Source organism: Telopea speciosissima, chromosome 10 (genome assembly GCF_018873765.1).
Source record: "Telopea speciosissima isolate NSW1024214 ecotype Mountain lineage chromosome 10, Tspe_v1, whole genome shotgun sequence".
NCBI classification, from domain to species: domain Eukaryota; kingdom Viridiplantae; phylum Streptophyta; class Magnoliopsida; order Proteales; family Proteaceae; genus Telopea; species Telopea speciosissima.
The window spans coordinates 12,472,455-12,487,255 of record NC_057925.1 but is presented as its reverse complement, the minus strand read 5'-3'; the positions used below and the strand labels follow the sequence as shown (position 1 = coordinate 12,487,255).

The 14,801-nt window shown below is 37.2% G+C and overlaps 1 protein-coding gene across 1 annotated transcript in view; it reads left to right on the top strand.

Annotated features, from left to right (window-relative positions):
* LOC122643273 (receptor kinase-like protein Xa21) overlaps nt 1-14,532 on the top strand; it is a 34,550-nt gene extending 20,018 nt beyond the window's left edge. Inside the window, exons 2-3 of the mRNA XM_043836912.1 lie at nt 12,310-12,620; nt 13,509-14,532. Of these exons, the coding sequence (XP_043692847.1) occupies nt 12,310-12,620; nt 13,509-14,417 (1,220 nt within the window). The 3' untranslated portion in view covers nt 14,418-14,532. The remainder of the gene's footprint in view (nt 1-12,309; nt 12,621-13,508) is intronic.
* The last annotated feature ends 269 nt before the right edge of the window (nt 14,533-14,801 follow it).

Genomic DNA, 14,801 nt, shown 5'->3' with positions numbered 1-14,801 from the left:
GAATGATAATTGTGCTTATGAAATGAAACAAATGGCATTTACAATAGTTAATGCAAAAGACAAATGCCAGCTCTAGGCAGGGCTAATCAAGTGAGATTAGATCTGTAATCCATTTTATACTAGTTGCATTTAGATCTGTAATGGAGATTAGATTCCCTGTACTTGTATACCAATTATCCTAATTAGTTCCTTTACATTAACCTAAAGACAGCATCAAAGAATGGTGAGAATTGAGAAAACATTTGATCATATTATAACCTTCCATAGAATTACAAATTATCTAAAAACATAACCCAAAGGAAAGAAGATAAGAAAAACAGAGTATAAAAAAAACAGAGTATACCAACAGAGGACTTCATTGACCACTAAGCAATCTTCCCAAGAGAGGTCTATGAAGTATAGCCATGAAGGCCAAGACCCATGTAGGACTTATCGGTACACTTCAAAGGAGATGGAGTGACCTGCATGAACAAATAATTCCTAGCAAATAGATCACCCATATAGGGCCATATTTAATGATTTTTCAGAAACAACAAGAACTTGTGTAACTCTTATAGAGCCACGATTGTACAAGAATTGCTTTATCAATAAAAAAAGATTGTACAAGAATTGCAATCAACGTCATATTTATTGCTTCAGTTTTACTTATTAGTTGCCATTGAAAGTAGAAACAGATGCTCAATGCGAATATCTTTCCCAAATTGTTTCTCTTATTTTTATTCTTGAAGAACCCTAACTTGCAATAAAACCCTCTTCACCCCTTCACTCCCTCTTCTCCTTCTTCTTCTAAAACCTAATTGAATTGATGTTCCACCATCGCCACCGACCATCGAGGTGATCCTAGAACACAGGTCTCAGTATGGATTCATCCTTGTAAGACCAGACAACTGAACCTAAAAAGTTTCACCATAAGAAATCCAAGGATTTGAACAATGGACTTTGTCCAACTTCACCATTAAAATCCATGTGAATTAAGGAAGGGGACAAAGGGAATCATGGAATATCTTGAGAAATTATTGGTTTCCATGATTTTATTTGTAAAACAGAAAAATTTTACAGTTCATGAATCCCTTTCAAGGATTCATGCCGTCTGTAAACTACCTTACTATGCAATTATGCAACTCCAAGGCCTGCAGACCTGATGAGTCCAATTTTCAAACTCATTTGGGGTTTAATCAAGCCAAAGAAATTGAATGAGACAAGAGCTTAAAGTGTTCAAAGCCTGAAACTAAACACATGAAACCAAGAGCTGAGAGCCTGAATCAAAGTATAAACATCTATCACTGCAAAAACAAACCCACAAAAATGGAAAGTTATAAAGTATAAATTTCAGTATATCTTCCCCAAATGGGATTCTTCGGTTTATTGCCTAGCACAACACCAAACCAGAGATACTTGCCAACCAAGAGAGATCAAGAGAAGAAGAATCGTATATCTAATTAGTCGACCTCGAGGTGTGCGAATGCTTGAGGGCCGCTTCAAGAGTGAGTGATCAAGCTTGAGGTTGAGTGGCGGGCGCCGTTGAGAGCTTGAGAGCTTGAGTGTTGAAATTCTGAGACTTGAATCGAGAGTGAAAGAGGGAGAAAGGGATTCAAGAGAATAGGAAGCCCTAATTAGGTTAAGACTTAAGAGTGATATTACGAAAATAACCTTATAAAATACAAATAATAAGGGCAATACAGTAATATTGATAGTTATTTATAAAAAATATTAAAAAACCATAATTTACATTCGGATAATAAATTATCCAATTATTATCCGACTCCGAATCCGATTAGTTTTCGGACGGATTCGGATATTTTTTGAAAACCAAAATTTTGGATTCGGAACCTCTTAAACGAATTCGAACTCGGATCGGATTCGGATTTTCGGCTATCCATTTACAGCCCTAACCATAGTGCCCCTGGAGGGTAGAATTATAGAAAATCACATTTAAACATCACCAATGATATTTAACATGATTAAATATGTTAAAAAAACATATGTGAGGCATTCCAAACACCTAAAATGTAATCCAACTTGAAACAATAATAATTACCAAGATACCCCTAGAGGGCAAATTTTTAGAAAATGCATGTTTAAGCATCACCAATGATATTAAACATGATTAAATATGTTAACAAATCATATATGAGATATCCTAAATATCTAAAGCGCAATCCAACATGAAATTACAATTAGGGAAAATTACTTGGACACCCCCTATACTATGACCATTTTGTTTATGATTGCCAACGTTTGAAACAATTACTTGACACCCCCCGAAACCTGACTGTTAATGTTTAATTGGAAATATCCATTTTACCCTTATCACATATTCAATAAAAAAAATGAATTTGATAGATTTACCCCCCTCCTCCTCCTCCTCCTCCTCCTTCTTCTTCTTCTTCCTCCTTCGGCAACACCACCGCCCCTACCCCCTACTGCTTCTTCTTCTTCTTCTTCTTCTTCTTCTTCCTCCTCCTCCGGCAATACCACCACCCCTATCCCCTACTGCTTCTTCTTCCTCCTCCTCCGGCAACACCACCGCCCCTACCCTCTACTGCTTCTTCTTCTTCTTCTTCCTCCTCCGGCAACATCACCGCCCCTACCCCCTACTGCTTCTTCTTCTTCCTCCTCCGGTAACACCACCGCCCCTACCCCCTACTGCATTGCATCTGCAACAAGACTGTTCAGTGTCCGTGGAATGGAAACAAAAAAATTGAAATGGCCCTATGAATTTCATGTTTCTAGATACAAAGGCCGGTTCTAGGGTTCTTGGGGATCGATTCCATCTCATTTTTTTTTCTTCTTTGTTAAGAACCTCTTCTCTTCTTCCCACAGTTAGCCATTGGTGCAAGAAACCGAAAATCTCTTCCTCGTTACAGATTCATTTTGGCTCATCCATCAAGAAAGAGAATTTCTGAAACAAAATAAGGGAGAAGAGACAAAAGGGTTCAAACGAAAATGCCGATTAATGGATGTGAATAGGAAATTGAAACAATTTGAGATGTGTGGGAGAATTACCTGATGAAGGGAGAAGACCCAGAAAGATTATCGAGTTTTCGGTCGCCCTCTAGCAAGAATTGTTCATGGTGATCTGAGTTCTTCTGTTCGTCCATGAAGAATAAGAATAATCGAGAAAGGTAAAAGAAGGATAATAAAAAAACGTCTGAGGAAGCAGCTTAGGTCAACCTATAGATTACGATTCGATTCGATTCGATGCGACTAGATTTAACCCAAAAAGAAGACAGAAAGAAAGAGAGAGAGAGAGAGAGAGAGAGACTGAAAGACGAAAAGGACTACAACTGCGCAGCTGAGAGAGTTTTTAGGGATCTCGACTATTGGCCGATCATTCATTTTTATGGTTCCTGGGGAGATTTTCTGTGAAGTTGGATTTGAAGAAGGAAAATAGTTGATTCTTCATTTGTCTCAGTGCTATTTTTTTTTTTTTTCAGATCAAGATTCACTCAGGATGGATGATCCTTGGCTCTGTTCTCCCTGTGAAGATGAATTGGATAATGAGAAACGGGTTATTCTGCTATGGATCTTTGGTGAATCTGTTCTTGTAGGTGAATAAGTTTGATTCCAGTTACCATTTGAAAGCATAATAAAGTAATTTGTGATATCTTGCTCTGTTCTTTCCGATTCAAACCCTTAATCGATTTTCAGATTCAAACCCTTAATCTGAAAATCGATTAAGGGTTTTGGGTTATTTTGATTTGAAGTTTGTTTAAGGAAAGAGAAATTTTCTGAAATTGATTAGGGTTTGATATCAATTAGGGTGTCAAGTAATTGTTTGAACAGTCGTGTTGCAGATGCAATGCAGTACGGGGTAGGGGCGGTGGGTTTGCAGGAAGAAGAAGAATTGGCTGCTGGTTTTTTTTATTTTTTTTATTTTTTTATTGTAGGAAGAAGAAGAAGAAAAAGAAGGAGAAGGGGGTAAATATGTCACTTCATTGCATCTTAAGGGTAGTTTAGGTATTTAAAAAATATTTAACCTATGGTAACGGTGACTGACTAACGGACAGGGCTACTTGAAAGAAATGTTAAATTGCAGGGGGAGTTCGAGTAATTGTTTCAAACGTTGGGGAGACTAAGCAAAATGGCCAAAGTACAGGGGGTGTCCAAGTAATTTTCCCTAACAATAATTATCAAAATGCCACTAGGGGCAAACTTATAGAAAAAACATATTTAAGCATCACCACTGATATTAAACATGATTAAATATGTTAACAAAACATATATGAGATATTCCAAATATCTAAAGGGCAATCAAGCAGGAAATGACAATAATTACCAAAATACCACTAGAGGATAATGCATAAAATGCATGGAAATGATGCCTTATGTCCCGAAACATGTTTATCAATGTCAAAACATGTGTTATAATTATTAGTAGTCCTTCTGGAGTCCTAAACAAATTTTGGTTGCAAAATGATCAAAATACCCCCAAGGGCATAATGGTAAAAGGGTGTCGAAAAAAACACTCTGAGGGGTTGCAAAGATCAAAAGCAATATTAATCAATTTAATATGACCAGACATACTGAATAGTATTACTATGATGGGATTTTGGGCCTATAATTGGTAAATTACCAAAATGCTCCCAAAGGGCATAAATGCAACGAATGCAAATAAAATCATATTTGGGCATCACCATTGATTAAAAACATGATAAAAATGCATTTATATGCATGGAATAACGTTTTGAACCTAACGATGGGATCGAACATATTTTTAGAAAAATTCAATACCGTGACGGTACAGGGATCGATATGTCTTTTAAGAAAACATGTCGGTATAAGGGCCGGAAAACTAAAATTCTGGAAGGACTAGAATGAAGTAGTAAGATTCTGTCAACTGCCAGAGTCATTTATTTCTAGAAAGCAGTAATGACTGGAAAGCTGAAATTCTGGAATGATCAAAGTAAAGCAATAAGATTCTGTCAAATGCATTCATTCAAAAAAAAAAAAAGATTCTGTCAAATGCTAGTCATTTATTCTAGAAAGCAGTAATGACTGAAAGCTGAACTTCTAGAATGATTCTAGAAAATAGTAAGATTCTCTCAAATGCTAGTCAAATGCTAGTCATTTATTCTAGGAAGCAGTAAGATTTTGTCAAATGCCAGAGTCATTTACTCTATAAGGCAATAATGACCGACAATGGGTATAAACCACACGACATCGATCTGATCATTAGTAAAATAACGCACGCTCACATCACTAAAACTCCGGAAAGCAATTAATGATTGAGGATAGGTGTATTCCAAAGCACCGTCAATCAGTTCGTTAGTAAAAATAACGCACACACACATCACTAAAACTCCAGAAAGCAATTAATGATTGAGGATAGGTGTATTCCAAAGCACTGTCAATCAGATCGTTAGTCAAAATAACGCACACACACATCACTAAAACTCCGGAAAGCAATTAAACACCCGATGGCAAACGTCCTAAAATTCCTAAATGCGTCAATTTAGTGATAGTGGATGACCATTTAAGGCTCTTTTGGATAATTATCAAAATGCCCCTGAAAGGCTGGAATGATATTTTATGTGAGATTATGATACATAATGAGCATAACACATGCATGAAAATAACATAAAATACCCACAATTATATGCCATAACCCGGTCACTTTACCGATCTACATTATGCCAGAGTTGGAAGGAAGCAAGGAGGTGAAAATATCTGGATACAACCTTCCACTAGGTTTTTAGAAAGAAACTTTCTCATAGAAATTTCGGCGGCGCTTCCGCTCTATGAGAGGGGATTCGTTGATAAAATTTGGGCAGGACCCATACTTATCAAACGAACTTTTGTTGACGAAAATCGGACAGAACCTTGGCGTACCGGAAGAACTTCATCGGAAATTGGATTGAACCTCAGCTCAGGTGAAGGGGAAATGACTTCTTCTCTATCAATTGAAGGGTTATACCTCCCACAAGGTAGGATTTGGAAACTTCCCCATTATCTACAGATTCGGGACTTCAAGGGACTTTCCGTAGAGTAACGGAGCATCGGGGGACAAAACCATGTCTGCAAAAGAAAAGACTTTGTAAAATGAAAGCTAAAAAAAGGAAAAAAGTACGTTTGAAGCTAATGGATTCCAAATGTTCTTCAAGTGAAAAAGTTCTTCCACTTTTTTTAAAAATTCTTCTCTGATGAAATCCTCTCTCATCGAAATCTAATTTAACAAAAGGGTGGGTCCTATTTATAGGAAAAAAGAATCGGTTGGATTTAGATATTTAGGATATTTTATGTATATTTTATAAGGCTTTGGTTGAGATTTAAAGCACATGGGGGAATTTAAAACAAAACCCACCGCTTGAGAAGGCTACACAGGTCCAAGGAACTGACCTTGGGTTCCACGGATCTGTGGAGCTTACATGGATCCGTGGAACCTTCCACGGATCTATGGATCTCCCGAGTCGATCCATGTTGCTTGGAATAGAATCTTTTGCCAGTTTTAGACCCTGCTTCCCACCCGGGTGTCAGATTTTGGCACAAAATATACCGTTGGATTCATCTTTCTAAGAACTATCCAAAGGTATAAGTTTTAGTCTAAGATTAGGTCAAAAAATGTTTTAATTTTGAACAAACTGATTAAACCTAATTTGGTGTCGGGGAAATTCCCGACGGTGTTTCCAATCACTGCTTCTGTACCCTTGGCTATCATTGAGCATTTTGCATTTAAAAACACTTGTCTGAACCTTATCGGAGTCAAAGTGAGATAAGTTAGGGGGTCGAACCCTTCTTGAGAGAGAAACTTCATCAATCCACATCTGGTAGTCATCACTACCAAGAGGGGTGACAAAATTCAGGGTCTACACTCACGATCTCCTACTCAAGGGGTCTTACACCCTTCCTTAGCTCTACTCGTACACTCTACACAGTGTCACTCCATATGTACATGCTCTGAAAAATAATCAATGAAGGAGGGGTGAGGTCAACTAGTCCAGTGAGAAAGAACAATATCATATTAAGCGATAAATCCAAACATGAACATTTGACAAATCACACTATAAAGATGCTTATTTCCAAGGATTGACTCTCAAGTGTGGGGAGCTTCAAGAATGGATTTTTCTCGGTGAAATCAACATACTACCTTCTCTCTAACTAATCCGTCGAGAATTCATATCCTCGGGCATCATCATCTCACAACTCTCATTGGAGCGAAGTACATGATGTTGTTTGGAAGTCTATTTGGGCTTGTCAATCCCTTCCCAAAATGTAAGAACTTCATGTGGAGAGTTTGCGCTCAAGGATTTACCTCGGGGAAGCTATCCTCGGGCATCATCATCTCACCACTCAGCTTGATTGATCCTTCATGCCATGTTGTGGAGCTCATTTTGAATCCATTGGTCATATCCTTTGGACTATTCATTTCCTCGTGCTGTTTGGTTTGGTAGTTCATTGTCATATAAAGTCCCGCATATGAAAGAGCCAAAATTCCATCTATGGTTTAAAAGGCTGGGACTCTATTCAGATAGGTAATAAAACCAGAAACAAAGAAGTGATTGGTTTGGCATCATTTATCTTTGGGAAAATTTCACGGACACCCCCTAAAAGTATCCAATATCTCAGAAACTTACCATACTTGGTCAAAATGTCACAGACACCCCAAACGTTAAGCATAGTTAGTACCCAAAGGTGAAATATCCATTTTACCCCTTAGTTATTTAAATAAAAGGACAAAACTGTCTTTTCATCTTCTTCCCTAAATATCCATTTAACCCCTTAGTTATTTAAATAAAAGGACAAAACTGTCATTTCATCTTCTTCCCTCTATGGCTCCGGCTCCGGCGAACATCACCTGCTCCTGCTACGGCGACCATTACCAACGGCAAGGCAAGGAGAAAGCGAACTGAAGAAGGGCGACAAAACGAGAAGATGACTGGATTTCCATTTCCACCCATGGCTGAAAGCGAACTGAAGAATGGCGACAAAACGAGGCAAATACATCTTCCATTTCCGAAACCCCATCACCGACCCTCTCTCAAAACCCATCTCTGCTAAAACCGCCATCATCTTCACTAACCCCTATTTCTCCTTGCATCCCTATTCTTTTCTCTTTATTTTTTTTATCATTTTCATTCTAAAAACCCTCATCCTACCATCACCGATTCTCCTCTCCATTTCTTTTCACTTCTAATCTAACCCACATCCTTGTCTAAACAAAACCCCAATCTGAATTCCAGCCATGACCACACCCACCACACCCATCCTCAACTAATTTATCATTTTTGATCCCATCATGTTTTTTATTTCCTTTTCCATTTTCCCTCCCAATAACCATCGGATCCCTATTTCTTTTCTTTTATTCCCATTTTTCCAAACCCAAACACAGAATCAGAATCCATTGGCTGCCATCATTTTTTTTCAAGCTCTCTGGAATCCATTGTCGGCTGTGGTGCAAAGAAATGTGGAGCAGAAAAAATAGAAGAAGATTAGGAAGAAGAAGAGGAAACCCAAGCGGAGAAGAAGGAGATGGGGAGGAAATTGTGCGGACATAGAAGGAGGGCTGGAGGGGGTGGCGGTGGTGGCGGCTGCAGAAGAAACAGCAGAAGGAGAAGAAGGAGAAGAAGAAGGAGAGAAAAAAAGAATAAAAAAAAGTATTGAATAAAAACAAGGGCAAAATTGTCTTTTTTTAAAAACTAACTTCTAACATCATTAATTCATCATTAAGGGTATTATAGGGATTTCACTGTGGTAAGGGTAATTTTTCCATTTAAAAAGAGTTAACAGACACTTAACTGCAGAGACTAACGGAGTGGACTAAATTGAAATAAATTCATAAAAATAAGGGGTGTTTGTGACATTTTGACCAAGTATGATAAATTTCTGAGATATTGGATATTTTTAGGGGGTGTCCGTGAAATTTTCCCTTTATCTTTTGGTTCATCTAGATTGCCTGCAACGACTTAATTTTTTAGAAAGAAGAATGGACCCCCTTGGTTGTCATTTTTGCTGCCCAGGCAGCCCACTCGGAGGTTTTACAGGCTACTGTGTCTTGTTGTCAGCTTCTGTCCTTCAGTTACTATAAGATCAGTGCTCTCTCTATGTCTCTCACATAATATTGAAGTTTCTCCAAACTTTGTTACCTATGGAGCCCATCCTTTGATGAGGAAAAAGTACCAGAAACCAGAAACAATTCTGATTTCAACCATTTGGGTAATTATAAGATCAGGAGCCACACGGGCCATGCGATCAGGTAGTGTTCTTCCCCCTCACCTAAAAAAAAAAAAAACCCATGCTTGAGTAGGCTCTTTGTCCACGTGGTGGGTTTGCCCAGCCAAGCCCATCAACAATAGAAATGAAAATGAAGATGAAGATGTAGGATTTTTTTATTCCTAATTTTTATTCCTCTAATTGATTAGCCTACATTAATCATAGTTGGAAATAGGTTTTGCAATGGACTTTATCCTCTAATTGAGTCACCCTTAATCATAATCAAAATTTTGGAAAACTCGCAGTGATGAGTCAAAATTTTGAAACCTGTGAGAGAACTGCAAGTGAAAAAATGATGCGACTCAGTATTGACTCGCCCAAGTCAAGCAAGACTCAATTTTTTAACCCTAGTCACTTTTAACCAAGCGAGTCTTGTCAATTTTTAAATACATAAATACTACTTGATTATTTTTGGTAATATAAATACTACTTGATTATGAGTGAATATATCAATAAATATAATAAATAACAACTAATAAATGTAAATCTAAATGTGTAAAACAATAAAGACCAAAAATGCTTATCACAACTAACATTTTGGATCTCTCTCTCTCTCTCTCTCTCTCTCTCTCTCTCTCTCTCTCTCTCCACATTGCAGTTTTCATCATCCAACCCATAACAATGTACATTTATTCTTGTTTTTTAATAATAAAAAAACAAAACATGACTCTGCTTGACCAGGTTTAACCAAGGCGAGTCACTAGGTTCTCTAAAAGGCGAGTCAAGTCAGAAAACCTGATTTTCCAACTATGACCTTAATAGGAGATAGATATTATATTATTAAAAAGAAACTAGGTCCCCACCCCTATGTACACACACTTGCTAATCTCAACCCATTTGAGAAGTGCATAGAGAAAAAAAATGCTAAAGGCGAGAAACTCTAATCCTCTATTAGAGATTCTTGTTATTGTTCATTGGTGTTCGTCGTCTTGCAATGTGCATGAACATTCCCTGCACACTGAATATAGCTGGACCAAGTTCTACTAGAGGATAAATGCCGACAATGAATGGTATGTTATCAATTCCCTCTTTTATTAAGGTGATTCATTTATGCATTGGCTAGATCATGTACGTAGAATTATCAATGTTAAAAGTTCCTACAAAAGAAAATAAATCAGGACACTAATTAACCTTTCTCACTTTACTTCCAAGCAACATTTCCATTGAAAAGTTTTTTTTTTTTTTATCAATTAAGAAAATTTTATTTTACTTCACATCTTACCATCCAAACAGTATGGAAGAGAAATTTGAATTGGTCAATAGAGACTCTACATCTTGATAACTACACTTTAGGGCCTCATTTTCCACCTCATAAGATCAAATTGAAATATGAATCGGAAACTAATAATGGAATTGAGCTTATTGGCATTGGAATACTCACTGAGTGCAAGAAATTAAAGGGAGCTTCCCTACTTATCTGCCCATACCCCATAGTCACATCACCGGATTTCTATTAAAATAGGATATCTCTCCCTAACCGTGGGTGAAGTGAAACTCTGTCCTTTCTCTTGTTTGTGATGCGTGAATGAGACAAAAAATCAACCAAAATAAAAAAAGAATGAGACAAAAAGGGTAATGGAATGCCAATTCACTGATCTGATTCCCCATTTTTAAAACCATGATTATAAGAATGCCTTACGCAACCAATTCACAATTTAAACAAAAAAAAAGAAAGACAAGATTTGAAGGCTGGTAAACAGCGGTCGGTGGTAATGCCGACCGGAGACGACCATCACCTCACAGGTGTCAACGGCTAAAAGGTTATTTTCTCATATTTTAATATCCATACTGTTGGTGTTGTTGTTTTATTTTATTTTATTTTATAGAGGGAGAAGGTTGGTTTCGCATGCTATCAATGTGTGAGGAATTATACTAAATTAGTTGTCCTAAAAAAGATATCATTTATACAATAGAACTCATCTACAGTGAGCCCAGTGCCGATGGAGTACGGGGCATGTAACGATTGAGTTGTACGTGATGATTGATTGAAGCACATCAGAATGTGTGCAGCACAGCTTAGCCGTTGAATGCCCATGGACACTCCTGGGCACTCTTCTCCCTGGAGAGGAGCCGCTGTGATGGTGTTGGGAAGTTTTTCCTTATATTACATAAAAAAAGACTGTGACTTCAGAAATGTCTTTTTATAGTGATTTCTCAAAGTCTAATCTAATTTAATAGGTTATTATATAAAATAAAAAAGAATATTCTCTTCAATTTTTTTAATACTTCACAAAGTCTAATATTATTATTATGTAGTTTTTAATTTGCATAAGATGTTTAAAGTCTTCTCAATAATGACAAGAAGTGGGTCACCAATTATTCTTAAGATTTGTCTTATCTATAGTTTCATGCCTATATTGCAATTGACTCAGACGATAAATTACATGCCATTTATGAGACATTGTACTCCTAAACCTAACTCTACCAGACTTCTGCCTCCTCTACTACTACTCCTACTCTATCACCTCCAAATTTTGAGTACATTGATGGGTTTTTCTTTGTTTTACATTTGCACTTTTAATATCATTCTTCTTCTTCTTTGGAGCAGCAGCAGCAGCTGCATGAGCTTAGCCAATGGAACAGATCGGCAAGCCTTGTTGGCCTTCAAGTCCTACATAAACAATGATCCCTTTCATGTTGTGAGCTCCTGGAATGACTCTGTCCCTTATTGCGAGTGGCCAGGCGTTATATGTGGCTGTCGCCGGCATCCAAACAGGGTCAGAGCCTTGCGTTTATCATCCAGTGGGTTGGTGGGTTCCGTGGCTCCAGAAATAGGAAATCTTAGTTTCCTTCGAGAGATTTCGCTCTTCAACAACAGCTTCCATGGTGATATCCCTAGTGAAGTAAGCTTTTTGTTCAGGCTTCGTTATTTATTCCTACACAACAATTCTTTTGAAGGGGAAATCCCACCCAATATATCATGATGCTCCAACCTTATAGAACTCAATTTAAATTATAACAATATTGTGGGGAAAATTCCAGTAGAACTTGGCACATTGTCGAAACTTCAATTCCTTTCAATCCATTACAACAAATTGATAGGACAGATCCCACCTTCCATTGGTAATCTTTCATTTCTTGACACATTTTTTGCTGCAGCCAATGATTTAAGTGGAAGTATTCCAAATTCCCTTGGACAAATGACAAGATTAATGCTTCTCGCGTTTCCTGGAAATAGGTTGTCTAGTACTATCCCTCCCACTATATATAATCTTTCCTCACTCAGTGCTTTTGATGTCGGAGATAATCAACTTCAAGGGAGTCTTCCACCAAACTTAGGCTTCAATCTTCCTAATCTAAAGTGGTTTTCAGTTTCAGGAAACCAGTTTAATGGACCAATTCTAGTTTCTGTGTCTAATTTGTCAATTCTGGAAACGCTATTACTTAGCGCAAACAATTTTACTGGGAAAGTGACTATTGATTTTGGAGGCCTACCAAAACTTGCTCGGCTTACATTGTTCTTCAATCATTTGGGAAGTGGAGAGGCTCGATGACCTGAATTTTGTCAACACATTGACCAACTGTAGCAGTTTGACAATTTTAGGGTTTACTGAAAATCGGTTTGGTGGTGTGCTTCCCAACTCCATAGCAAACTTATCGACCCAACTGGTAATTCTAGACTTGTCATACAATCAAATATCTGGAGACATCCCAGTGGGGATCGAGAACCTTGTAAGCTTACAATACTTTGATCTAGATAGTAACTTACTAGCAGGAAGTATTCCGACTTCAATTGGCAAGCTTCAAATGCTAAATGCACTATATTTATCTGGAAACAGATTTATAGGGCCAATCCCTTCTTCTCTTGGAAACTTGACACTCTTGATTGAGCTCTATTTAGATGATAATCGTTTGCAAGGAAAAATACCTTCAAGTCTTGGAAAATTCAAATATTTGATACTCTTGGGCCTTTCCCATAATAGTTTCAATGGTATCATCCCCAAAGAGATATTCGATCTTTTCACATTAATAGAGGTACACTTGAGTGGAAATTCTTTCTTTGGTACTCTACCTTCGGAAGTGGGTCGACTGACCAATCTTCAATGCCTAGATGTTTCTGAGAACATGTTGTCTGGTGAAATCCCTAGCACCCTTGGTGATTGTACAAGCCCAGAATACCTTTTTATGCAGGGTAACCTATTTCAAGGATCGATACCATTGGCTCTTAGTTCTCTAACAGGTCTTCAAGATCTCGATCTTTCACACAATAACTTCTCTGGTGTCATCCCGAAATATTTGGGTACATTTAAGTTTTTAAGTTTTTACAAAATTTAAATTTATCATTTAATCATTTGGAGGGTGAGGTATCATCAGATGGAATCTTTGCAAATTTGAGTGCATTTACAATCATTGGAAACAATAAACTTTGTGGAGGTCTACCAGAACTTCATTTGCCTGCATGCCAAATTCAAAAGTCAAAAGAACACGCGGGGCCTCGTGTTTTCAAGCTAATAGTCATCGTTTGTGGCTGTGGGGGTTCTCTATATTTGATTTTTATGACATTTTTTTTCATTATATACCGGAGAAAAAAAGAAAGGAAAGAATCCACTTTATTTTTTATAGGGGATCGTCATTTTAAGATCTCTTATGCCCAACTCCTTAAAGCTACCGATGGATTTTCTTCTGCAAATTTGATTGGAATGGGGAGTTTTGGTTCTGTGTATAAAGGAGATCTTAATCATGGGGAAACTATTGTTGCAGTAAAGGTCCTCAACATTAGACAAAGAAGTGCTCACAAGAGTTTCATGGTTGAATGTGAATCCCTAAGAAACATCAGGCATCGTAATCTTGTACGGATTTTAACATCTTGCTCAAGTATAGATCTTGAAGGCAATGATTTTAAGGCTTTAGTATATGAGTTCATGCCTGGTGGGAATTTGGAGAGCTGGTTACATCAACATGTAGATGGTTTACAAGATGATGAAACAAGGCATTTAAACCTTGTTCAAAGAATTAATATTGCCATTGATATGGCAATAGTATTGGATTATCTTCATCACCATTGTCATACACAGATTATTCACTGTGACCTAAAGCCAAGCAATATTCTTCTTGATGGTGATTTGACTGCACATTTGGGTGATTTCGGGATATCAAGAATTCTTTTAAAAGTCACAAGTAGATCTCAAAGTTCCACGAGCTCAATTGGAATAAAGGGGTCTATTGGATACATTGCACCAGGTAAAGTACCTCTTTTATTGATCTAGTATAATTTGTTTCCTCTTCTTTCGAAAGTTGTTATTGAGCTTACCATATTAAGATGAAACTAATATTTTTCTTACTTATTCCACCGCAAAATCTTAAGGCGTAATTACTATCTTCATATAAATTTTGTGACATCTTTAGTCCCTTCCTAAAGAAACATAAGTTTAATATCTCAAACAATTGAAATGCGATAATATAAAAATGCTAAAAAGGAATGTATGTTTAGATGATATTTTGATTCTTTGTATTTCTACACAAAAGTTTTGACTGCATCTTTCTTTATTGTAATCAAATTATACCTTGAATGTCATAGGCTACAAAGTGGGTTTTTTGAAGAACTATGCATTTATATATGTAGGGGTTTGTAGTTTTTCCGATACAAAGAT